The sequence below is a fragment of the Myotis daubentonii genome, chromosome 14, assembly GCF_963259705.1.
Source record: "Myotis daubentonii chromosome 14, mMyoDau2.1, whole genome shotgun sequence".
Taxonomy (NCBI): domain Eukaryota; kingdom Metazoa; phylum Chordata; class Mammalia; order Chiroptera; family Vespertilionidae; genus Myotis; species Myotis daubentonii.
Window position 1 is genome coordinate 49,500,082 of NC_081853.1, and position 27,166 is coordinate 49,527,247.

The following is a 27,166-nucleotide window of genomic DNA, read 5'->3' on the forward strand; positions in this document are numbered from 1 at the left end:
ACAGATCTTTTGGAATCTCTAAGGTAAATTATATTGGTCTATTCCTCGTCGATGAGCTTGGGAGCAAAGCCCAATTTCACTTCATACCCTAATGCTTTTATCTTTCCAAAGAAGTGTCTCCTGGAGCTCAAACACCTCTTTTGTCATGGTGTCTACTTTCTGCTGCATACGCTGATTCTCCTGCAGAGGAAGAGGGGAAGAGAAGTAATGAAAGAGCAGAAAGAAACAAGGGCGGGGGTGAGAGGAGGAAACAGAACAAAAAGAAAGCTGGTTTAACAAAGGTAAAGGGAAGGTCTGCGAGGAACAGGAAAAGCAGGAGCTGCTTGCTGAAAGGAAGGATGATACCCAGCGTTGTGGAGACAGGCCTCTCGGTGGCTCTCCGCTGTAACAGTAAGGAAGGGGGCTGGGAATAAGCGTTCCAACCACAGCGATGTGGCAGCAAGCCAGCTAGGGTTTCTGTGTGCATCCAGCTCCACATGGACTCTTCCTGAGAACTGCCTTTTCCAAACATGGAAAACTTACATTTCTAAAGAGGGAAATTCAGATTTGCTTATGATCCTTATCATAAAGAACAACCAGCAGTTTTAAATTTTATTTTCTTAAGCAGAACTAAAAAAAAAATACAAGACATATCTCAGCTTTGTCATTTTGAATTTTTGTTAGAATCTATGCTAGAAAGAATATCATGCATTATAAATGAATACATCAATGTTTAGAAAAACTAGAAATCAGTATTTAGTAATTCTTAAACAACTCTTCTGTTTAGGCAATGATGCTCAATTAGCCTTTTATGTTTAACAGGTTTTCTTTTATGCATTATTGGTAAATTATGATCTCCTACTTTCCTTAGTCACACATTTCTTATATATTTTATTTACCATGCGATTCTGCAGACCAAAAAGCATTGTTTTGTCATACTCAAGATTTTTCATTTATACATAAACACGGTTAGTAATATCTAAGAGATGTTAATTCTAAAAATAAGAAACACCTAAAACTAATTTAATATTTTTAAAGTTTGTATACCCAGCACCCTGAGTTTTTAAAGAAACAACAATGAAAAATTATAGAAATCATGCATTACAATTCCTCTTGAATGCCATCATCAAATTAAAAACTAGAATACTTAACTATTTCTAAGCTACTGAATTTGAGAAGCAGCGTTATTATTATTTTTAAATCATAAAAGGGGAAAAGTATATATCTTAATTTAGAAACAGAAGTAACAAGTGGCTGGCACAATGACACACAAAAATACAAAAGGACAAAAAGGGAGAGGATTCACATTTTCAAAAATACCAGCAGGAAATAGAATCTGAATAACATACTTCTTGCCATATATGGAAAAACTAAGACAACTAATTTCCATGTAATTTTATATTTTTAAAAGTTATCTGCGTCTGCATTTAGGATAGTCAAATTTTCCTTGCTTTTAGTAGGCTAGTTTCAATTCAATTATTCTCAAAAATAAAGAAAAAGAACACAAATGCACAAACAAAAAATAGTCATTTCTTTTCATCTATTAAATGGTTATTTATTTAAAATAGTTTTATATTGATTTCAGAGAGAGGAAGGGAAAGGGAGAGAGGGATACAAACATCAATGATGAGAGAGAATCGTGATCGGCTACCTCCTGCACACCCCCTACTGCGAATCGAGACAGCAACCTGGGCAGTGCCCTGACTGGGAATAGAACCATGACCTCCTAGTTCAGTGATGGCGAACCTATGACACGCATGTCAGAGGTGACACGCGAACTCATTTTTTTGGTTGATTTTTCTTTGTTAAATGGCATTTAAATATATAAAATAAATATCAAAAATATAAATCTTTGTTTTACTATGGTTGCAAGTATCAAAAAATTTCTATATGTGACACGGCACCAGAGTTAAGTTAGGGTTTTTCAAAATGCTGACACGCCGAGCTCAAAAGGTTCGCCATCACTGTCCTAGTTCATGGGTTGATGCTCAACAATTGTGCCACACCAGCCGGGCATAAATGTTGTTGTTGTTTTAAGTCATGTATAGGGAGAGAGATTAAGTGAGGCAGGTACCTAGGTGACGGAGGGAAAGGGGGTGGGAGGTGGGTGTGGGTGGAGGTGAAGGTGTCTGAGTGCCCTGCGATGAGGATGAGTGAGTGTGGTAAGTGAGGCCATTAAGAGATGGCCTTCCTGCTATCATTCACATGTCATCAATACTAAGTTAACATTAGAGCTCTTTGGTAAACACACCAAGATTAATGGGCAGGATCCCTTACCAAGAAACTATCTTCATAGTTACAAAAAACAACAAACTCAAAAGGAAAAACCGCAATTAGAGAAAAACAGAAATGGCATGTGAGGTAGTAGACACAGAAGGATGATAAATGCTTTCAAAGATCTCTTGGTGGACCACACTGCTTCCCATTCCTAAAAGGGTTGCCAACACTGATGCTCAGAGTCCCTCCACCAGGAGAAAGCTGAACTCAGCACTGTCCAGCCTTTGCCTTTTTGTATATAAGGTGCCTCCACAATTTTTTATTTTCATTTAGCCACCTCAGAAATGCATCTACCTCAGTGAGGATCAAGCTTCTTATTCCCCCAGAATCATGTTCCAAAAGACAGCATTCACTACATTCCAAAGAATGATGTACTCTGTAATCTTTCCTTTGCCCATTTCCTAAGGTGTCTGTAGGAAAGAATGTGCTTAGGAATAAAAGATAATTACAAAAGCTTCTATTATTAAAAGGGGGACTGTTTATAAGGTTCATAGTATTAATTGTTTAAGCCTTTATGTTTCACGTTTGTAAAATTGTAGGGTACAGCCAAATATGAAGAGACAAATAGTAAACTCTTTGTAGTATTTTAACTCCTTTCCCTCCCAATGCATACCCCTCATCTCATTCAATGCATTTTTTCAAAATTAAATATTTCCTCAGTTCATGTACGTACCTCAATAAGCTCATCTCTTTGTCGAAGGCCTTCTTTAAGTTCATCCATTTTATGCTGCAGCACACTACACATATGTTTCTGCCTTTCTAACTCCTGTTATTAAGCAAAAGATACAGTTTACACAGATAATGGCACACAACAAACTGGAACATCTACAATATAATAACACAGAGGCTAAGCTTGACCTCCAGAAACACCCCTGAACTGCCGGTGCAGACGAACCTTGCTTGAGAGCATTATGCTAGAGAAATAAGTCAGTCATGAAAAGACAAATATATGAGTCTACTTATATGAGGTATCTAGAGTAATATAACTCATAGAGACAGAAAGGAGAATGGTGGTTGCCAGGAACTGGGGGAAGGAGAAAATGGGGAGATATTTACTAAGTACAAGGTTTCAGTGTTACAAGATGAAAAAGTTTTGGACATCTGTTTTACAACAATGTGAATATACTTAACAGTCCAGAACTGTACACTCCAAAATGGTTAAGGTGGTAAATTTTGTTATATGTTTTTTTTACCACAATTAAAAGTAAAAATAATTTAAAAATAAAAAGTAAAAAAGCAATTTCTAAATATTGAAATAAAATGCAGGGAACTATATAACCAGTTAGCAATATAAGCAGAGGGGCAGAAACTATTTCAAGTAACTTTTAAAAACAATAGTTGGATTATGCGTAGCCTAGCAGTCAAATAACAACCAAACAGAACAAAACAAAAGCATAACTATTTTAAGTAATTATATTGTTGGTGGTAACGTTGGTACTGCTATTCTGGGTACTGTGGGATAATGCAATGAGCATAGAATATAACGTAATTACTATCATCCTCAGTGACTTTAAGAACTGAAAGTGGTAGTGTGGGGGAAAAAGAGATGTACATATATATAAGGAAGACTCTAAGTAAAAGCCCTAGAGTCCTGAACATGAACTAGAACCATAAGCATATACTCATATTTTGACTTTAAAAACTTTTGTTTTTTAATTATTTTTAAAACTATCCCACATACATGTTCACCTGATGCTAAAAAAGCTTATAAAACAGTGACGAACTTGGTGGCAAGTGCAACCCTAGCAACCATAGTAAGCTATATTGTTAAAATGTGCAGAGGGAAAATTTAATTTCACTAAAAGAGAAGTATGGACAAACAGCTGATTCCAGATCTGTACAGGAAATGTACCAGGTGAGCCTGGAACACCTTCTGTGCTAGATAGCAAAGAAGCTATCAAAAATAGACTCTTGAGCCCTAGCTGGTTTGGCTCAGTGGATAGAGCATCAGCCTGCTGACTGAAGGGTCTGGGTTCAATTCCAATCAAGGGAACATGCCCGGCGGTAAGGGCCTGAGGCGGGAGGCAGGAGGCGGTAGGGGGAGGGGTGCGGTGGACTGAAGGGGGTTGATGAGGGGGAAAAGGGGATATATGTAATATTTTCAACAATAAAAAAATTTTTTTTTAAATAGACTCTTGTCAAAACTTGGGAATCAACTTGAAGAGGTTCACATTAGTTAAAGGTTGGACAATTTGAAAATCAGTTAGAATCTATATATATAAAAACCCAATATGCAAAGTGTCCCCTCAGGAGTTTGACCAACTGGGAGTTCGATCACTCACTATGAGGCGTGCTGACCACCAGGGGGCAGTGCAGAACGAAGGAAGGCCCCAGCCGGAGGCCTGCAGCTGGGGAAGGGAGGCCCCGGCCGGCAACCAACAGCCACTAGGGACCCTGCCCATGCACTAATTTCATGCACTGAGCCTCTAGTAAAATCTATAATTGATTAAAATCATCAAATGTTTGAATACTTGACTTCATAGGTATGACTATAAAAAAATGCAAAACAACCAATTCCTTATTTTGAAAATTTATAAAGTAAAAGAATCAAGTCTTTATCTTGCCCTTCCTATTAAACTGTCTCACCTGATTAGTAAGAGATGAGGGGACATTTCTCTTTAAAGATGGAGTTACACTTTAATTTTCCTCTGCAATTTTAAGAACATCGTTTATAGAGCTCTAACGAAAACATATGTCGATTTCTGACCCATGTCTCCACAATGCTATTTCTAAATTACTGATTAAAAATTCTCTCCAATCATTTAGAAAATAGCTTTTCTTGAAAAATGGGGGAGGGGAGGAGAAAAAGAAGAAACTGAACCATTGCATTGCAAGTCTTTGAAGCTTTGTGGAGTTCTAGCCAGTCAAAACAGGAAGAAATAAGTAATTAACTATAACTGTCCCAAATAAGAGATAGAAAATAAAGATAAAATTTGAGTTCTATTCTATTTTCAGAAACTAAAGAAGGTTACAAGCTTCTCTTTAATAAAATAAATCTTATAAAAATTTAAAAAGAAAAATATTTAGGACCTGTTATGTTCTGTCAATTTCCTTGGACCAATTGGTTTGACTGAAACAACATTCCCAGGTATGCTACATTTTTTAAATGGCAGATTTTAATTTTCTGATCCAAGAGAAAGGTGTAATACAAGATGAGCAGTTACCTTTGATTTTTCTTCATTTTCTCTATAAAATTCTGCCATCTGTTCCTCTTGTTCTTCAATAACATCCTTGAGGGTATCTACCTGGTAGATCAAATTGTTCTTCTCATTGTCTAACTGTGCATTAGAAACCATGGCTTTCTTGTATTTTTCTTCCACTTCAGACAAAGACTCCTAAAAAAAAGTCCAAGTCATCAGCCTGATACCTAAAATACCATGTTCACATACATATACGATATAGAATATATAACAGGAAAAGATAGCACTGGCACAAACACATGAAGATGCACTTTTGCAAAATACAAGCAGTTTGGGGAACTCCTTGTTTAGTAACATGCACATACAACAGGAGGATGATAAGCCAAAAAGGCCAATGTAAGAACTTTATATGCCCTCTGCTATCCAAGGCAAGAAAATCAAGCAGCAATGTTGCCTCTGAAAGATGAAAAGATGTGTACACAACTTGTATTTGTCAGAGTAACAAAATGAAGAATCACCAAGGTTTTCAGAAATGTTACTCTTAAAGTTTTAACAACAAGCTATTTGGTATTCAGGATGCAATGATATAATAGAATACAGCCTCACTTTATACAAGTTAACTTCGTACTCATTTGAATTTTGCTACTTCCTGGATATTTGTTTTCAGTACTTTCCTGGACTGCATAATGATGCTAATGTAAATGTATAAACATTGATTTCTAGCAATTATTCAACTTTTAGTCATATCAAAATAAGTAAACAATAAAAAAATGATTACTAATAAAAGAGCTACCATGCTCTGGCCGGCCGGTATGGCTAAGTTGGTTAGAGCATCATCCAAGGTGGTACCTTCAATTCCCGGTCAGGGCACATACCCAGGTTTTGGGTTTGCTCCCAGATTGGGGCATGTCTGGGGGCAACCAATGAATGTATCTCTCTCTCTCTCTCTGTCTCTCAAATCAATAAAAAAAGCTTTTTAAAAAGAACTACCAGAAAATGCCTGAAATTTTATATTCTAAATTTTCTGCGTAAAATAGCTTATAAGTCTGTTCTTTAATGACTATGTCTAAGTTACTAATGCCTAGAAACTTTTTCAAAGCTAAAAAGAAAAAAATATTTCACATAGAAAAAGTCATCACTATTGGAAATAAATAACTAGTGCAAATATTTATCAAATCAAGATCAATGCTATGGAAATGAGAGTCCAGAACACTTATATTTATGATCAACTGATTTTTGACAAGAGTACTAAGACAACTCGATGGAAAAAAGAATAATGTTTTCAACAAATGGTTCTGGGACAATTGAATATCCACATGCAAAAGAATGAAGCTGGACTGCTATCTCATATCATACACAAAAATAAACTCAAAATGAATGAAAGACCTAAATGTAAGAGCTAAAACTATAAAACTCTTAAAACATAGCTGTAAATATTCATAAACCTGGATTAGGCAATATTTTCTTAGACACGACAACAAAAGCACTATCAATAAAAGAAAAAATAGAACATAAAAAATTTTAAATGTTTGTGCTACAAACAATACCATTAAGAAAGTAAAAAAACAACCCATAGAATGGGAGGAAATATTTATAAATCTTGTCTGATAAAGGACTTGTATCCAGACTATATAAAGGATTCTTACAGGTCAATAATAAAAAAGATACATAATTCAATTTAAAAAATGGGCAAAGATTTGAATAGATATTTCTCTAAATGTACAATAAGCACATGAAAACATGCTCAACATCATTAGTAATTAGAGAGATGCACATCAAAACCACTTCAGAGCTACCGGGATGGCTATAACCTACATGGCTATAACAAACAAAAACAAAACAAAGCAAAACCAAAACCAAGTATCAGTGAGGATATGGAAAAACTAGAACCCTCATACATTGCTGGTGAGAACGTGCAGCTACTTTGGAAAATAGTTTGGCAGATTCTCCAAATGGTAAATACAGAATTATCATATGACCCAGCAACTCTATTCCTAGGATTCTACCCAGGAGAAATGAGAAGATATGTGTATATAAAAATGTGTACACAAAAATATTCAAAGCAGCATTATTCAAAATAGCCAAAAATTGGAAACAACCCAAATGTACATCAACTAACAGATAAAAAAAATGTGGTAAATCCAACAATGAAATATTACCCACACACATTAAAAAAAAAAATACAAACAGGCACCACAGATACATGTTACAACATGGATGAATCTTGAAAATATTAAGCTAAATGAAAAGTCAATCACAAAAGACAACATATGGTATGATTCCATTTATATGAAATGCCAGAATAGGCAAGTCCACAGAGACAGAAAGTAAATTAGTGACTACCCAGGGCTGAGTGTATGAGTGGGAGATAAGAAGTGGGAAATGACTGATAGAGGTTTCTTTTTGGGAAAATAAAAATGTTCTAAAATTGGGTTGTAGTGATAGTTATATTACTCTGTGGCTCTGCCAAAAAACATTGAATTGTGCACACTGTCAATGAGTAAATTTTATGGTATGTGAATTATATCTCAGTAAAGATACACACACACACTTAATGAAGTTCAATAAACTAGGACTGTATTAACAGGCAACATTTATTCTAGAATTGGGAACAAATACAATCCAAATAAAAAATATAAGCAAAGTCAACTGTATAGTAATTTAAATATGGTAATATCTTAATATAATGGAGAGTTTAGGATGATTCTGATCCATCTTAAAGGCTAATAGCATCCAAAGTTCTCCTCACAACTCAGTCCATATAAAATGAAGCATAACTGCATGAACACTGGAATCTAAGCTAGTTCAAGCAGCAAATGCAAGATGCAATATATAACACAAGAAATCTGACATAAAACTTATGTAATGTACTCCTCCTTTAAACAAGATCACAGACAACTGTTTCAAATGTAAGTATCAAGGTAGCAGTGATTTTGATCTAGCTCACACAGGGATACACATTAAGAATTGGTTTTACTTAAATACACCTAAGGCAGTGATTTTCAAAGTGTAGGTTCTGAAGGAGCAGCAATAGCATTATCTGAGAATTGAATAAAAATGCAAATTTTAACCGCCATCCCAGACACATTAAATAAGAAAATCTGGGAGTAGAGTCCGGCAACCTGTGTTTTAAAAAGACTCAGATAATTCTGGGTGGGGGAAAGTGGGGAAAAGCACCCAAAGGCAGACATACTTAAAGAACAAAGTCATGAACAATGACCCAGCATCCTTTTTAATAGGATACAGATATATCACATCACTGTGCTTCAATCAGATATTTTAAATGATTTTTCTCCCACTTAAAAGTCATTTCAAGATAAATACAACCTGAAGTTCAATTATACACTGACCATAAATTAAGAAAAGTGATCTTATCTGTTTAAAGTCTCAGATAAATTTAATCTGTTCTTTTGTAGCCTTCAAAAAATGCAATAAATGGTAGATCTAAGGTAAGAAAAAATGTTTTAAATAAAATAAATAAACAAGTAAAAATGCCTGAGTGGCTTGCTTGCTTTCCTGATACATTATATTACACACGAGATTTAACATGAATGTATTTATTTAATGTGCTGGCTTTTTCCCCTTGATCCAAGATATTTCCGAAAGTCTTATCTAAAACCTTGAAAGCAGGGGCAGATTAAATCCTGAAAATTAGAGCAGTAAGACTAACTGAGCACAGCGGCGCTCTAACCCTAGTTCTCCTCACGTTTACTGACAACATCACTGTCACACCAGCAGCTTCCAGGCTTCCCTCAAGGGCAGTCTCCATAGGACTTCCCACGCTTTCTGATCTGAGTCTCACCTATAAGTTCCTTATGAACAATAATCACCTGCATGAAGATTTTGGCTGGTAGCCGGGCTACTTCAAATCACACCAGGGAGGCAGATGAAACCCTGGCCCATTATCTGGAGTCAGCTTTCTGAATGCCCTGCTTATGCTTTTCTAGAGGCCTGCTGTGTTTTCGGTTTTAAACAGGGATATGCATATGTTCAGAGAAACTTAATTTCCTCATATTAGGCTTGAACTTCATAATAAAACATAGGGAAGATAACCAAGTGCCATTTACAACCAAAGTGTCTGCCTCACATGATCATTTGCACTGAAAACTGGCAGCCATCCTTGCTTGGACAAGGTAAGGCCCAATTACACTGATCTCCAAATTCGTTAAGGCACTGAATCTGAGTCATCCTTTTTGACCTATAGGTTAAAAACAACAAAGAAAGAAAGCACAGGCCTCATGCTTCAGAGTCCTTCCTCCAGAGGGAATATTTATAACAATGCTCTTAGATCAGGGGTGGGCAAACTTTCTGACTCGAGGGCCACAATGGGTTCTTAAACTGGATCGGAGGGCCAGAACAAAAGCATGGATGGAGTGTTTGTGTGAACAAATATAAATTCAAAGTAAACATCATTATATAAAAGGGTACGGTCTTTTTTTTTTTTTAGTTTTATTCATTTCAAACGGCCGGATCCGGCCCGCGGGCCGTAGTTTGCCCACGGCTGTCTTAGATCCTTCTTCCCTCTGCCTTTAACAGAATTCGGTGACAGACACAGGCAATACTCTCTCATTTACCTTGGAAGAATTTTAAGGTCAATTCACAGTAAAAAAATAAATAAATAAAAATAAATAAAAACAATTCTTACAATACTTGTTAGGTGTTTGCCCAATTCAATTTTGTATGGCTAAGACACTATTTTACAAGGTTTTAAAACTGTAAGGTATAATATTATTTAATAGTCCAAAAATCATATACTACACATTTAAACATAAGCATAGATTGGAAGTTCGCCTTTCCTATGCACTGCAAGCTAAGCACATGCTTGAAAGACGAACACTGTTAGTGAAGCTATGTGCAGTGGGGTTAATAGAACTCGTGAAGCCACCATTACCAACACTTCTGCGTACAGACAGCATGCTTCGGCTGCAGAATGGGCCCTGATACCTTTAGTTCTTTAAGCCCCTGCATGTATCTCCCTTCTACATCCTGTATCTGGTCCTTAAGGTCATAGATATCCTGCAGGACATAGGAATGAACCGTTGCATAAAACCATCCACAAACATATCTTAAGTCTCAAAGAATTCAGATGAAAATGTGAATTGCAATGGAATATTCCAGAATAAAAGCCAAAAAAATCAGAGTACACAAACGTAACTGCCATTCCCAACCACTACAAAGGGCAAGCAGATCAGGTGACAGCGGGGCTAGAGAAGGTCTGGAGAATGTATCTAAGGAGTTAAACATTTTCTTGGCATTAACCCATGTTGAAACAGCATTAGCAAATGGGGGTGGGCTGTATATAGAAAAGAGAAAACTTGCCGAAACCGGTTTGGCTCAGTGGATAGAGCGTCGGCCTGCGGACTGAAGGGTCCCAGGTTCGATTCCGGTCAGGGGCATGTACCTGGGTTGCGGGCACATCCCCAGTGGGAGATGTGCAGGAGGCAGCTAATCGATGTTTCTCTCTCATCGATGTTTCTAACTCTCTATCTCTCTCCCTTCCTCTCTGTAAAAAATCAATAAAATATATTTAAAAAAGAAAAGAGAAAACTACATAAATTATAACATTTTAACATAAATTTTAGAATTTTATAAATCACTTAAATATTTAGCGTAATCTTTAGCTAGAACTAGTAAAATATATAGTAAATTAATTCTAAGCAGCAAATTTTACTGACTCATGCAGAAGCTTTTAAAAATGTAATAAATGGATATCAACAAAGTTTTCTTTCAATAACTTGGTTACTGATCACAATTAGTTTTGGAGAAAGAAAGTAAATGGAGGGAAGTTAAACATAAAACTTTTCAACACAATGTCAAATGAGAGTATCCTAAGGACCCCAAGCATTTGCTACAAATGTTACCATAATCCTTATAAGGAAAGTGAAGCAGGTTGCATTTTAAATGGAAAATACTGTTTCTCTTAGTCCTGGCCCTGCTGTGGATGCTTGATTTAGGTGGGAAATAACTGACTCAGGGCCCTAAATACAATTCTGTATTTATAGGCAGGAACAATTATCCAAGGCCAAAATACACAGTTTCTGTATTGTACTTCCTCTGCCCCATTCATTCCCTCCTCAGTGGGTTTGTCTGTCTTTTATTCATTGATTCATTCAACAGACATTTATTGAGGGTCTGATAGGAGCCAATTACAAAAACCTCACTTCAAGGAAATCAATTCTCTTGAAGAAATACAAGTATAGAGCAAGCACAAGCAAAGTCTGAGGCTGGAAAGAGAACAGAAAAATGAACCACTCTTTCCTTTCAGATCAAAGTCACATTCTCAAACTGTATTAATAATTTTCTCTTAAAGAACTCATACTCCTGCTGAAACCGGTTTGGCTCAGTGGATAGAGTGTCAGCCTACAGACTGAAAGGTCCCAGGTTCGATTCCGGTCAAGGGCATGTAACTTGGTTGCGGGCACATCCCCAGTAGGAGATGTGCAGGCGGCAGCTGATCAATGTTTCTCTCTCTCATCGATGTTTCTAACTCTCTATCTCTCTCCCTTCCTCTCTGTAAAAAATCAATAAAATATATATTAAAAAGAAAAGAAAAGAACTCATACTCCTTTTCTTTCTACTGCATCACATTAAATGTTAAATAGTTTCAGTATACTAGTATTCTGCAAAGAAGCCAAAAAATTGTTTCTAAAAAGCCACCAAAAATTGTGGTTTACCCGCAATTCACTTAATGAGGTGTCTGGATCTATTAAACTGCTGGTGTCCCCGCTTCCTCGTCTGGATGAGTTTCCACTTAGAGGGGTTGTTGCTGAGGCAGAATTTCGAGATGAAGGCTAGAGAAAAGAAATATGACACTTCTAAGTCTTGCTTCTTTAAAAATGTTTGCTGTAGAAACTAAAAAAGATAGGGTGGTGAAGGAGATCTAATAGTGTGGAAAGAGAAGTTACCAAAGTGCCACCCACAGGCAGTTCAGGTTGGCTTTGGGGAGGGGCACCCAGAGAAGGGCTCAGGCACTATAAGCATAACTCCTGTCACTCAAAACATTTTAAAGGAATCTAGAATTCATAATAACTAAGGAGGAAATAGTTGTGTAAGAGTTGTTCGTTTTCTAAGTTTATCTTTGCTACACTGTGAACAATACAATACTGGGGTGAACACATGAGGTTAATTTTTAGATTTAGAATTTTGTAATTGGTATGCTAATTAGCAGTCCTCTTATTTATTTCCCTGAAGCTACTTCTTTAGGATCTTTTCTTTTTGTAATATTTTGTTAGAGCTGGAGATGCTATTTGCAGCTGAGAGCAACAACATCATGCATCACTATGATTTAGACTGCTCTTCCCACAATTAGTTGAAATGGGCGATTACGCTGTTGGATTAAAAAATGGCATAGATCTGTGTTGTCCAAAATAGTAGCCACAAGCCCAGTGTAGGTATTGAGCACCTGAAATGTGATTAGTCCAAGATGAGATTTTTTTAAAAGTGCAAAATATATATCAGATTCCAAAGGCTTAGTGCAGAAAAAAACAATGTAAAATATCTCAATAAATTTTCATATTATGTTGAAAATATTTTTGATATTTGGGCTAAATAAAATATATTACTTAAATTAATTTTACCTCTTTCTTTTACTGTTTTAATGTAGCTACTAGAAAATTCAAACTTACACACATGTGGCTTACTTACATTGATGGTTTGCACTGTATTTCAATTGGACAGAACTAGTATATCTTTTTTAGATACAGCATAAAAGTAATCCTAATAATTTCCTTAAGATGACTATCAAAAAATACTTCTGGAAGAAAGTTAGGGACTTTGACACAAAGCAACTCCCAGAAAAAAAAGTTATTTTACTTCAAAGAAATAATTTATCTGAAAGGGGAAAAAAATCTCAGCGGGTGTCACCACCATTCCTAAAGACACTTCATTTGCAGTGTCTTTGGTCCTTCTTCTCAGGACCAAATCCTAGAGGAATGAAAATCAAAACAACAGCCAAAAGCTTAGGAGGTGACATTCAGGGAAATAAAATGCAGTGTCTTTTCTCTTCCCAGTGCTTCACATGATTCAACCTCAGAGGAATTTGGGGGTCAAGGACAGGAAATAGATGAAGAGAGGAAGAGGAGCTCCATCAGCTCAACTGTAGTAAAATCAAGAATGAAAGCAACTGTAATTGACCTTGAGTTTCATTCCCTTAGGACTTTATATACTCACTCTTGTGTAATTTTCAGCATACTGTTTGTCAGATTTCTCATCCAACTAGAAAAGAACAGAGATAAAAATCAGGAAAGATGCTTAGGCATGTTGATTTTTTTTAGGGGGGAAAAAGAAGTGACCTTATTTGAGTTCTCCAAGTTCAACTGATGTTTGGAACCTAAAAGTAAACATGTTAAAACTGAAATAAAAGTTGAAATATATAAGACAAAATGTCAAGAACTTAAATTCTTACCATAAGGAAGACATGAAGCAAGCAAGCAAGCAAGCTCTTCTTTAGCAAAAGTTTACAACTTTTAAATAGATTTTCTTTTCATGGAATTTGAACACATTAAGGAAAATTATACATAAACTTAAATTTTAGTATTGCAAATGTTAATACAAAAAAATGTGTACACATCCACAGGAAAAGTCTGATACAACCAAAAGCTAAAAACTTTATTATCTAAACATTATTAGGACACAGGACACATAGATAAGACTAGTAAACTTAGCCAAAAAAGTTCCGATTGGACTAAAGCATGTTAATATATCATCAAAAAGAATTTCCCCACAGCATTAAGGATTCAGTTGTTTGTCTTTTTGTTCTATTTTGTTTTGGGGTGGCGTGTGTTTTTTGTGGGTTTTTTTTGGTCATACATACAAACATTTTTTTTTTTTTTAATCAAAGAGCACAACAAAAGAGTATTCAAAATAAGCCTTTCCCCTACTACATCACATCCTGACCTCCAATTCTCAATCCAAGGGCAACCATCTCCCAAGTCTTTAAAAAAATTCTAAAAATAGTGTCCCAAATACATTCTATATCTTGTTTCCCTTATCAAGTTTCAAAGATTAGAGAAAGTACTTCATTTTTCTTCATAGCATTTATTGCTTCCTGACTGATAATTAATAATTTACTTATGTCTCTCTCTTTGACATAAGCTCTATGTCTGTGTTCTTTTCTGCAATCCTAACACCAAGAATAGCACCTGGCATATAGAACTCAAAATTGGTTAGATGAATGGAAAATTACTCTTACACCATCTATACTTGTAAACTGACCTCTATTTTAACAGTTCTATATGCACTAATATGCTGATAGGCTTTCAGGCTGTTTTAGGGAGACAGTGTTTCAAGAAGTGGGTTTGGCTTAGTGGATAGAGCATCGGCCTGCGGACTGCAGGGTCCGGGTTTGATTCTGGTCAAGGGCACATGCCCAGGTTGCGGGCTCCGTCCCCAGTAGGGGGCATGCAGGAGGCAACCAAGCAATGATTCTCTTCATTGATCTTTCTATCCCTCCCTCTCCCTTCCTCTCTGAAATCAATTAAAAAAAAAATATATATATATATATATATATTATTATTTTTTTTTAAAAAAGTGAGGTACCTTAATGGTTTAATCAAAAACCCTAACTTTACAGCTGAGGAAAGAGAAATTCAGAGGTGAAAGGTTGAACAACTACAAAATGCCAGATCTGAATCCAGATCTGTTTTGTGAATTTTAGCCCAAGTATTCATATTTACTTCTATATACTGTCCCAATTACAACTGGTGCGAAACAGTCAGAGATTTAACTAAATAAAAATATACCCAGACTCCATCTACCAAACCAACCCTCCCAGCCCTATCTAGAGAAGAGATTTAAAAACCTTCTTTCTTAGTTAATTATTAAAATACAAAACGTCATTATTTCTGGCTCTTTTCAGACCACTTCACTCTAACTTCCTCATATTTTAAAGTTTTTCTGTTCTTTTTCATTACATTATTGCATTCATTTTCTCAGTAAATACCTTTTATTATGAGTACTATATATCAATAATATTAGGACTACCTTAGACTTTGAACTCTTTTTGCTGCTACTTGCTGTAATACTCTAAGAAGGAACTGACATCAGTTTACGCTGATTTTTTAAAACTACATATGAAATGTTTTATAACAATCAGGCAATGACAGTAGTTTTTATATTGGCATTCTTTGCCATAAAAAAGGAATAATCTTCCATTACATCTATACTAGTAAAATACATTGCCTAATATTTAATGTGTTGTTCTTCAGAATGAAAGAAATACTATACCTAAATAAACTGCCTTATTTTCCTCAGAGAACCTTCCAACTCTCTTCTACTAATGAATTAAGGAGAAAAACAGAGCATTCAGAAACATTTTTCTAGGTCGATTTGAAATCCTGTCTCATATCTCCCCTCTCACAAAAATTGCCCCCAACCCTCCCATTTTTTAATAGTCAACTTGGAATAAACTTACATTTTGGAGGTTGCATCACTGACCTAGTCCATCGCAACGTTGATTCTACTGCTTTCACTCTCTTCTGACAGATCCCAATTGTCGCAACATAAACTGGTGATGTGCCAAACCTCAGGGATTGTAAAGCCAGCAAAAAATGCCTAGAGCAGCCATGCCGCAGTCCAGTTATTTTGGCTGCAGTGACTTGGCCAGAGACTCTTCAGTTCTCTGTGCTCAGCCCTTGTGCTACATTATGTGCTGCACTGCGTTTCAACAACATGCTAGCTGAAACCTGGTATTCTAAAGCCCAGTGCTCTAACAGCCAGGAGGTCTACACAGCTGCATTTCCCAAAGAGTATGCCAGATCCTGAAAGGCCTTTTAAAGGAATAAAATGTAATTGTGTTTACTGTATTAAAGTATAAAATAGGGAAGGGTTGAAAAAAAGGTACAAACTTTCAGCTATAAGATGAATAAGCTCTGAAGATCTAATGTAAAACATGGCAACTACAGCTAATTTTAAAAATTGTATATAAGTAAGATGGAAAAAAACAATATGCACGCATATGAAAAATGACTGTAGATTAGTGAGAAATCAGAAAACAAAGGCTGTATGGACTATATGATCACAATTCTGTAAAACAAGCAAATTAAACTGCAATAGTGAAAATTAATGAAAATAATCAAATTGCTAAGAAAAAAAAAAACTAAGCAAAGCTTTTATTTTGCCCTAGTAAGGCCTTGAGGACTTGTTCACTAATATTAACTATAGCCGACTAGTCTCAAAAAATTTCAAGTAGCCCTAGCCGGTTTGGCTCAGTGGATAGAGCGTCAGCCAGCGGACTTAAGGGTCCCAGGTTCGATTCGGGTCAAGGGCATGTACCTTGGTTGCGGGCACATCCCCAGTAGGGAGTGTGCAGGAGGCAGCTGATCAATGTTTCTCTCTCATCGATGTTTCTAACTCTGTATCCCTCTCCCTTCCTCTCTGTAAAAAAATAAATAAAATATACAAAAGCTTCTCCCATTGACTTTCAAAAAAAATTTTCAAGTAAATATTATGCCACTGTGCTCTTAAATAATTAAACTAGGGGCCCGGTGCACGAAATTCGTGCACTGGGTGTGTGTGTGGGGGGAGTGTCCCTCAGCCCAGCCTGCCCCCTCTCACATACTGGGAGCCCTCAGGCGTTGACCCCCATCACCCTCCAATCGCAGGATCGGCCCCTTGCCCAGGCCTGACGCCTCTGGCCTAGGCGTCCGGCCCGGGCAGCGGGGACCTGCAGCTGCAGAGGCCCCACGATCGTGGGCTTCGCTTTAGGCCCAGGCAAGGGGCCCCTAGCTCCTGGGACTGCCAGCTTCGACCATGCCCAGCTCCCATCGCTGGCTCCACCCCTACTTCCTGCTATCACTGGCCAGGGCGGAAAAGGCACCTGATTCTCCGATCATGGCTGGGGGGCAGGGCAAAGGCGGCCCCAGGGCCGCCTTTGCCCTGCCCCCCAGTTCTTAGCTCCCCCCTGGGTTTCCGATCACTGTCAGTGGCGGGGAGCTTCTTCCTGCTTTCCCTTTCGCCTCCCTGCATTGTGCCTACATATGCAAATTAACCGCCATCTTGTTGGCAGTTAACTGCCAATCTTAGTTGGCAGTTAATTTGCATATAGCCCTGATTAGCCAATGAAAAGGGTACCGTCGTACGCCAATTACCATTTTTCTCTTTTATTAGTATAGATGGGCTAGGTATTAGATGGTTTTAAGGAATTCTTTTAAATTTCATTAGGTAAAATAACGGTATAGTGAGTATGAAAAAACTTCTCAAAAGTTCCGTAGAGAGACATACTGAACTATTTATTGGGAAATGACACGATGAATGGGATTTGCTTTAATATAATTCAGGGGGGGAAGGAGGGCAAGGGGAAGAAAAAGACGAAACAAAATTGGCAAAATACTGGTAACTGCTGCAGCTGCTGATGGGTTTTCTTTTTATGGGGGAAATTTTCAACAGAAAAGTTTTTTAAAAATCAGAACATATCAATATATACATTCCAAAACAAAACAAGTAACTGTATTTCATGCTAGTGTGTTCAAATAAATATTTCCTGGGCAGTAAACTGAGTTCCTAGTTTTAAAACAGCTAACATATTAGACTTTAGTTACACGCCTGAGACAACATAAGCACCCCATGCAATCCACTCACGCTGCTCAAATCCAGGACACTGGCATCATCCACCTCAGAGACAAAGCTCCCCCTGCGATTGGAGCGACTGAAATAATCAGCAGCAGAAACCTTTCAGTCGGGAAAAAATGAGATGCTTTAGAAGTTAAGAAAAGAGAGAAAAGAATAAGAACACTGGCACATGGGGGGAAGTCTTTTTGGTGTGTGATAAAGTATCATGAAATGAAATGAAACGAAATGAAATGAAATGAAATGAAATGAAGAAAACTACTGCAATTAGCCTAATCTAAAAAGTAAAAAGGAAATGTAAAGGGCTTCCTAAATAAAATCCCAGCTCCCTCAAATAAGCTTTATTCATCCCAACTGGAGTTCTATAAAGATCACGTGCTGCTGCCTGAGGCCAGCACACTCTCCTGTGTTTAAGACATGTATCTCCAGGAGGATTCTAGTATAATATCTACCTAAAGCCTCTACTACATTTCACACATTTATTATCCATTATAACTATCAACTCTGTTAAGCACATATATACTGAATGCAAAATTATTTTTGCATTACCCCATTTCCACAGTTCCCTCTAAAGACCTGGAACTGCAGAACACAATAATGAAAGAAGTACATGGCCTCCTTAGGTTCCCCAAACACCCAGTCATTTCCCACCTTAGACTCTGGCACTGACTGGGAAAGCTCCTCCAGTTCTTCAAGCAGCTGGCGCCTCACATTTCACGTCTCAGCTCAAAAGTCACTTCCCCCAGAGAACCCTTCTCTATCCAAAGGGACACAGACACACATACACCACACTCTCAGTGTTGCCTATCTTATCACCTGCTTGTTCTCTTCACAGTCCCAGGGCTGCTTTCTTTCTGTTCCTTTCTTTACTAGTTTATTTTCTATTTCTTTCACTAGGATATAAGCTCCATGAAGTCAGAAATCTGGGCTGGCTTATCCTTATTCCCAGCACTTAACACAGTGCCTTGCATATAACAGGTACTTCATAAACATTTGTTGAATTAATAAATGACAGTTTTTCCCTCACCCATCAGCTATTCCTTCCTCAGCTTGGATCACCTTGCTTAAAAACTCTTCCATTCTCTGGGGACCCAGTGCCCCCGAGCCCTCTGCTGCCCTCGCTGGGCCACCAGCAGCTGGGCCCACTATAAGTATATATTATAAATAATGCAAAGAAAGATAAATGGTCTTACAGAGGAAAAAAACAAAACAAAACAACCTCTTCCCTTCCAGGAAAGAAATATGGAAGCCCATCCACAGAGACAAAGAAGGCTTATAACTATAAAGTTTTGCCAAGGGTTATATGATCAAGCAGTAATAACTTTATTCATAGTAACAGTAATACTTGTTCGATTTACAAATACCTAATATTTTATTTGTACCTACTGTCTCAATATTTTGAGTTATTTTCTATATAGTAATTCATTTAATCCATATATTAAGCCTACCTACAAAGATATTAACATCCATTGTAAAAATAAAAAAATTGACATTACCCCAGCCAGTGTGGCTCAGTGGTTGAGTGTCAACCTATGAACCAGGAGGTCACTGTTCGATTCCCCGTCAGGGCACATGCCCAGGTTGTAGGCTCGATCCCCAATGTGGGGCATGCAGAGGCAGTCAATCAATGATTCTCTCTTATCATTAATGATTCTATCTCTCTCCCTCTCCCTTCTTCTCTGAAATCAATAAAAATATATTTTAAAAAAGAGAAGAAACTGACATTAACACACTAATAAGTTGTAAAAGTGGTTCAGGCCCAGGCACCATTATTTTAAAGTCCCTCTCTTTCTATTAAGAAGTACAAATCAGGGCACATGCCCAGGTTGCGGGTTCAATCCCCAGTAAGGGGCATGTAGGAGGCAGCCGATTGATGATGCTTCTCATAGATATTTCTATCTCTCTATCCTTGTCTTTTCCTCTCTCTCTAAATATCAATAAAAACATATTATTTAAAAAAATACAATTATAAAAATAGCCATAGGGATGTAAAGTACAGCATAGGGAATATTGTTAATAATATTTTAGTACCTATGTATAGTGTCAGATGGGTACTAGACCTTTTGGGGTGATCAATTCATAAAGTATATAAATGTCTAATCACTATGTTGTACCCTTGAAACAGTGTCAACTGTAACTGAAAATTTAAAAAATAATTTTATTATAAAAAATAATAAAATCCCTGACTTTCTACCCCATCACTTTTTGAGGTGCTTTCAGATAGATGTTTTGGACTTTTCTTTCTCCTTCAGCTTTGAGTGTGAGCACTAAATTGGCTTGCTAATGGACCAGAACTGCCTTTAATTAGACTGCTGGGTTTTGTGTGTATGTGTGTTTTTTAATCCTCACCCAAGGATATTTTTCATTGATTTTTAGAGAGTGGGAGGGGGTGAGATATAGAGAGAGAAACATCGATGTGAGAGAGACACACTGATTGGTTGTCTCTTGCATGCACCCGACCAGGCCTGGCCTGGGGAGGAGCCTGCAACCTAGGTACATGCCCTTGAATGGAATCAAACCGGGAACCTTCAGTCTGCAGGTCAACACTCTATCCATTGAGCTAAACCGGCTAGGGCTAGACTGCTGTTGTTTTGTTTTTGACAACAAATCTCACAAACACTTGGTGTTTCCTTCTCTATGAAACTTCAAGTTTACAATCTTTCATAAAACACAACTCATTAAATGGCCTTCTTCTATTTCTCTTTAAGGAATTCTAGCCTCTTAGTTATTGGGCTCTTTTTTCTAGCTCTAAGCTGACACATCATCCTCACCAATGTACTTTTCAAATTAATTATTAAATAAAGCAAAAATGTCATCAGCTCCATAAAACTTCCAGCTTTATTAAGAGAGTAACCTGAAATTATATAATTATTTTAACACAGCTATTTTTTGTCTTTACAATTATTACGCTAATTGAATTCTAAGACCAGAATTTTAAAATTTTGCCATCAGAATCTCTTACAAAGTTCACGGGTCTTAAAAGATGTATAAACAATGGTTAAATACACAACAAAGAAAGAGGCTGATGGCCACATGCTTTATATTCCATAGTTATGAGTTTTATACAATGTGGAAACATTAATTTTGCTTGAGAAATTTTGTTTTTGGTTCAATGTGCATATAAATATGCATAAAACAGCAACAAAGAATAAAAAGAGAAAATCTTTCAAATATACAATGACTAACACAGAAAAGGTGTGAAGAAGCAAGTTAGTAATGAAAGGTTATGTAGCCAGAGAATATGTACTGTCAGAAACACATTTTTGAAGGCAACTTATTCAGATAAGTTAAATCGGAAGAAAATGCTCATTTTGTCAAATACAAATTTCATTTTCCCACAGATGTCACGTGATCCACAATGGCGCGATTTTAAAATTTGTGTGTGTTTGCATGCAAACCACGCTCACCGCACTCTCCCTTCGCCGGCGACTGGAACAACCAGAAGATGCAATACTTGCAGTGTCGTCGATAAACTATAGATATTAAACGCAGATAATGAAAAAGATGCAATTTCACTACAGGTCTTACATGATTGTGAGTATATCAGGTAAGGTTTTGGGAAGCATTCACACACTCTCTATGAGCATTATAGTTGGCACCACCTACTGTGCACCATTAAATAAACAAGCTGTTTCAAGATATAATGAATGATCATTAAAAATAAAAAACATTTTCAATATGCACAAAGAATAAAATAGTACTTTATCTTTTATTTAAGTTAAAGAAAAAGGGAGTGGGAGGCATGTGTAAACCAGCCAAATCCAGCTTTCATGCTTTTAAAACCTTTAGGCTCTTTGGGATCCCATTAGGATCAATAGATATATTTACTGTTTTAGTTTGAGAACTTTAAAAAATATTTTCAAGTGAACTAATATAAGTCAAAGACAGAATTTCCTACCAGTATTACACTGAAATGATGTTCTTATTTTCCTTTATTCATTCCTAAGCCAACTAGTGAAGACATTTCTATCATCACCCTACACTCTTCTTCCTGTTTCACCAGCAGTACAAGACTCATGCTCAGTATGTGTAGGTTATCTCCATTCTGACATCACTAAGAAACCATTCTGGTATCACTAAGATAATAACTCTGAACCCAACTTGAAAATGAAACAGTATCTAGCCAGCACACAAGGACAAGATTCTATACTTGATGAAAACTTATTTATAATAACTTTGTTTGCAAGAGGCCATCATACTTGAGACATTAAAAATGATACCAGGCCCAAGAACTGCCAAGTAGAATTTTATTAGAGGGTGGATTAAAAGTACACTTCCTTCCTATGTGAAAAGGCTTTTATCTCCTTAAATATCTCTGAGTAATTTTTTGTGCGTTTAGGAGTAGAATTCTTGAGAAGTGCCACTTGGAAACGGCAGGAGGATTGAGCCAAACATATATGTGTAAGAAAGCCCATATAGCTCATACATTCCACTCAACAAAGTAACATGTGTTGACCATTAAGAAACTGCTTTAGTAATTTCTTCAATTTTGACACTGCCAAGAAAAACAAGGTAGCTCCTAAATTCATAATTAGCTATTGGAACTGTAAGTGAGTACAGTCTTTTTGGTGGGCAATATGGCACGATACATAATTAAATGCATATACTCTTTGATCGCCCCATTTCACGATTAGCAATTTACCTTGAAGATCTACTCATAGAAGTACACAAAAATATATAAGAATGTTCATTGTACAAGTGTCTGTAGTAGCAAAAATCTCACAGCCTGAATTGTCAACATTAGGAAAAATAATTTTTTAAACGTACAGCCCATGCACTAATAGAATAATATATCACCATTAAAAAGAATGTGCTGGCTCCAGCCAGTTTTGCTCAGTGGATAGAGCGTTGGCCCAGATTCAATTCCAGTCAAGGGCACATGTTCAGGTTGTAGGTTCAATTCTCAGTAAGGGGTGTGCAGGAGGCAGCCAATCAATGACTCTCATCATCGATGCTTCTATCTCTCTCACCTCTCCCTTCCTCTCTGAAATCAATTTTTTTAAAAAAGGAAAGAATGTCCTGACATAAAATTAACTCTAAGAGGCATTCAGTGAAAAGTTAAGGAAAGTGGTTTACTTTTTAAAAAAATCTTTTAAATTAAAAAAAAATGAAATGATTCTATGTATTAATACAAAGATACTTTAAATAAATAAAACAAATGAGGAGCAAGTATATGTGAGTCTATGTACATACTGTTCAAATAAAGAATACCCACATATGCATAAAATATCTTTGAAAGGACATACAAGTACAGAGGCTGTGTTTGAGGAATGGAAATAGAGGGGAAAGGTGAGGGGGCTTTTACTTAGGGCTTTTCTTGAGCTAATATTACTTTTACAAATTAAGAAAAAAAACCTTTAATATTGCAGAACAATTAGATAATTAGAATTGTTGCAGTTTTGTCTTTTATGAAACAATTCTTAAAAGTTGACTGGTTTTATTTCTTCTCCCAGCCCGCCGATTAAAGCGCTGGCAAGCAAGTGAAACGGGTCAATGCAGGAAACAGGGATGCAAAGAGAAACAGAGGGTAGCCGACTCAGATACTAAACTATGACCACCGAAGACACAAGAAGTTCCACACAAATGACAATTAAATATAAATTTAGAAAAACTCTAATGACACTGATTCCAGACTCATTTAAGAAATTACATGCTAAGTCACATTCATACAGAAACCACCAATTAGGACAAATTAGTAGTTGAGTTTGTGTACTGAAGGAAAACGACAATCCATGCATCAGAGAGTGAAACACACCACATCCTCAATATTCTAAACTGTGAGTACAGATTAACCAAAGGTCTCTACAAAGCATGCAAAGAGGCCAAGTGCTCACCACAGGACTGCTTCGGGCTGAACTTGTTCTTGATGAGTAGTAACTGTATTCAGATGGCTATAAAGTTTCCAAGAAGAAAGGTTTATAATAATGATCAGCTCCTTGTCCTGCTGGGAATGTATTAGTGACCTTGGACCTAACTCTGGCTCTCAGGGTTAAGGTTACCGTTATTCCCTGGTCTGGGATTCCACCTCACTCCCACCCTCAAGATCTGCTAACCCAAGGCAGGAGGGAAGAGGGGGTGGGGTGCCCTGAGAAGCACCACTCTCATCCTCTTCCTGAGGAACTGATGAACAAGAAAAGAGGTTCTCTATTTATATCCCTCACACTTTAAGATGATTTCCAACAGGCACTTTCTCACAGCTTAGGTGAGAGTCACAACTGGCTAGCTGATGGATCACAGCTTATAGAGTAATTACAGTTCAGATTAAATGACCTTTTCTTTGTAAGTAAACTGTGCCCACCTACACATCACTCTCCTCACCACCTCCCCCCGGTTAGACTTACAGTTCGAGAACCATAAGGGTTATATAGTCCACCATCATACAAGGACACCTAAAGAACAAAGGAAATACCATGTATCTATTCAGCATCAAAGTTATTTGGAAAATGTCCTAACTTCTCTGCAGTACTCGGTTCCAAAAAAGTTTTGAAGAATGGTGTAAGTGTACAGCCTCCCAAGGTGAAGACTGTGAAGGTGATAACATTCATTTTCATGCATAAATTCCTGCATTAAAACAAGTCTCATTAAAACTTTAAGCTCACACTTCATTTAAGGAGCACACTGGTTACGGTATTTCCTTTAATCATCATGTCATGAAACTAAGAGAACTAGCATTTATGAGTTTATCCTTTCAAAAGAGGTCACAGAGCAAAAAAGGTGAGGTCCAAAGCATTTTGTCCTGTCACAATAAAATTAAGTTATAAAGCCTCAGATTCCCAGCCAACTAGAACAGGCCATACACAACAAACAACAGCTTGAAAGCGACCAACTCATAGCTCGCATATTACAAAGAGCTACTGTTTTGCTTTTCAGTCAGCTTGCTTTATTAGAGCCTAGTATTAATGTGGCCAAGGCCACAGCTGTCCCAAAGAGAACTATGACGTCCCAGGCATGGACGGCCATCTCACAAAAGTAGGCAAATGTAATGGGCTCATGCAAATCTATCTTCTCAATAGGAAACCAATCCTAAGCAAGAACCTACTAACACCAGCAGTATCTACCATTGTGAAGAGAATATGCTTATTTTTACTCCCCTAAAGTTTTGTATTTTAAGCAGAAGCCGCACATTCTGCAGTGCACATCACATTAAAGCCATGTGTCCTTCGCTATTCTGGAGGAAAGATGTCAAGCCAGAGTCAGCACTATGGCAGCGGCCCTACCAGGAATACACAGGTTGGAAGAGGAAGATACAAACCAGACTGGCACTTTTCAGCAGACCAGAATTTGCAATAGGGGAGGCCTATGAAAAAAGCATATGATTTAACCCAAAGAAAAGCAGCTGGAAGCTTTGAAGGCAACACACTCCTCAGAAAGTACTAACCCTGGTACTCTTAGACGTCGCCAGAGGGTCACTGTACAGGGAAGAAGACTGCTAAGAAACAGAAACAAAATGAAATAATTAAGGTTTAAGTGTATGGCCTTATACAGAAACAGAGAGAGAATGAATTGCTCTCACCATCATGAGAGCAGAAAACTTATGTTTACTTCATACTCCATAATTCATTAGCAACTCCTGAGTGCTTAAAGTACTTAATGTATAAAGTGAGAAAAAGTAATCATTAGTAATTGTTTCAAATAGGAATTTTAAGGGATAAGAAAGAAAAACACTAGGAATCGTCTTCTATGAATGTGTTTAAGTCCCATTGGTCTCTGAACATGAATGTTAGGAGATGGGACAGCACACTAAGGTAAGTCTCAGGGAACGAGGGCCGTGGCACAGGGCGCGTGGCAAACTGGCCACATTTCAGCCACCAGCAGCTCCTGGGATATTTTCAATGATCTCATGACACATGCCAAATGGCCTTAGCCTTTTTACTGGGGAACCAGAAAAATGAACTCTGAGTTATCGCTATAAACACTCTTTTCCAAGTGTTTGGAAAAGATTAGAAAAACGTATATTTCAAAACAAGCCATGGACAAAGTGCCTTAGTTTAATCAGTTAAGTGTACTGGTCACAATGAATCCATACACTACCAAGGCACAGCATTTCTTAAAAAGGAATTAAATCTCTCTTTTCCTGATGTCATTTGAAGACACAATTTTCAGTTCTTTTTTACCAAGCCTAAACAGACATGGAAAATAAGAGTATCTAAGTTGTGTGTGCAGGCTTGGACAACTGAAGTATTTTAAATGTACCGTGTGCCATGAATTTGAGGTGTTTTAAACGTATGGTGTGACAAATGCCCTGAAAAAAAAAAAAAAGATTCTAATATTGAACAAACAATCACATTCTTCCCATTCCATTTATAGTGTAAATTTTCACATGTAAGCTGTTACTAAAAGGGCATCCACATGTGTACTGATGCCTACAACTTATTCTGAAATGCATCCACCAAAAAACTGAATTAATGGATGAATGAATAGGACAGTGAGATAATTATATGATAAAGGAAATAGAGTAAAATGTTAATGTAGAATCTAAATGGTAGTTACAATGTGGTTACTACATAATTCTGTGAACTTTTTTGTGTGTGAAATATTTTTCATTAGAAAAAAATTGGGGAAAAATGGTACTCATTTGCTAGCATGGTGATTCAATAGTTCCCACAGTTTAAATTTACACTCACACAAACTATATGAATTCAGTTACTACAAACTAGTATACACAACCATTCACAGGTTAGTTTTAACTAGTCAAAATGCAAAACAGAAGATCACAAATGTGTTAAAGTTGGATAAAATACATGAAGACAAAAAACTGTGGACAAACCCGAGTGTAGTAGGCAGAGCTGGGTTTGCTATGTCTAAGACTGCTATAGTTTCTCTGGTCAAAGTAGAGGCCGCTCTGCAAAAACCAAATTAAACACATTTTTCTTAAGTTAAATGTTGTTAATTTAACAACATAGAAAGGCAAAATCTGATATTGCCAAACCCTATATCTCCAAAACCATGACTTAAGGTTAACTGTTTGCAAACCAAGTACTTACTCATTTTTACTGGAAAAACAAGATTATAAACCCACAGGCAAAACTGAATGGAATATGTGATATATTCTCATGTCATCCTCAGGAATGTCCTTGAAAAACCCAGGACAACTGAATAATTACCACTTTTTAAATCCACTTGGCAATGACACAGGTATTATTAAACAGTCATTTTTTCCAAGCTTCTCCTAGTCCCATTATTTGTCAAAATAAACTGATCAAATT

General features: G+C 37.0%; 1 protein-coding gene across 39 annotated transcripts in view; it reads right to left on the bottom strand.

Moving 5' to 3' along the window:
- LRRFIP2 (LRR binding FLII interacting protein 2) overlaps positions 1 to 27,166 on the bottom strand; it is a 97,810-nt gene that overhangs the window by 16,894 nt on the left and 53,750 nt on the right. For 10 of the 39 annotated variants that reach the window (XR_009448582.1, XM_059664256.1, XM_059664255.1 and 7 more), the window contains 13 exons: positions 26,728 to 26,802; positions 25,339 to 25,389; positions 25,213 to 25,257; positions 24,302 to 24,349; positions 23,795 to 23,851; positions 21,368 to 21,433; positions 17,973 to 18,062; positions 13,566 to 13,610; positions 12,071 to 12,187; positions 10,341 to 10,412; positions 5,421 to 5,591; positions 2,930 to 3,022; positions 88 to 180 (listed from right to left, as the gene is read on the bottom strand). Coding sequence is in view for 38 of the 39 variants with exons in the window: in XM_059664256.1 (XP_059520239.1) it covers positions 88 to 180; positions 2,930 to 3,022; positions 5,421 to 5,591; positions 10,341 to 10,412; positions 12,071 to 12,187; positions 13,566 to 13,610; positions 17,973 to 18,062; positions 21,368 to 21,433; positions 23,795 to 23,851; positions 24,302 to 24,349; positions 25,213 to 25,257; positions 25,339 to 25,389; positions 26,728 to 26,802 (1,023 nt within the window). In the remaining variant the exon portion in view is untranslated. The remainder of the gene's footprint in view (positions 1 to 87; positions 181 to 2,929; positions 3,023 to 5,420; positions 5,592 to 10,340; positions 10,413 to 12,070; positions 12,188 to 13,565; positions 13,611 to 17,972; positions 18,063 to 21,367; positions 21,434 to 23,794; positions 23,852 to 24,301; positions 24,350 to 25,212; positions 25,258 to 25,338; positions 25,390 to 26,727; positions 26,803 to 27,166) is intronic. The other 29 variants (XM_059664277.1, XM_059664279.1, XM_059664281.1 and 26 more) reach the window with 19 other exon arrangements.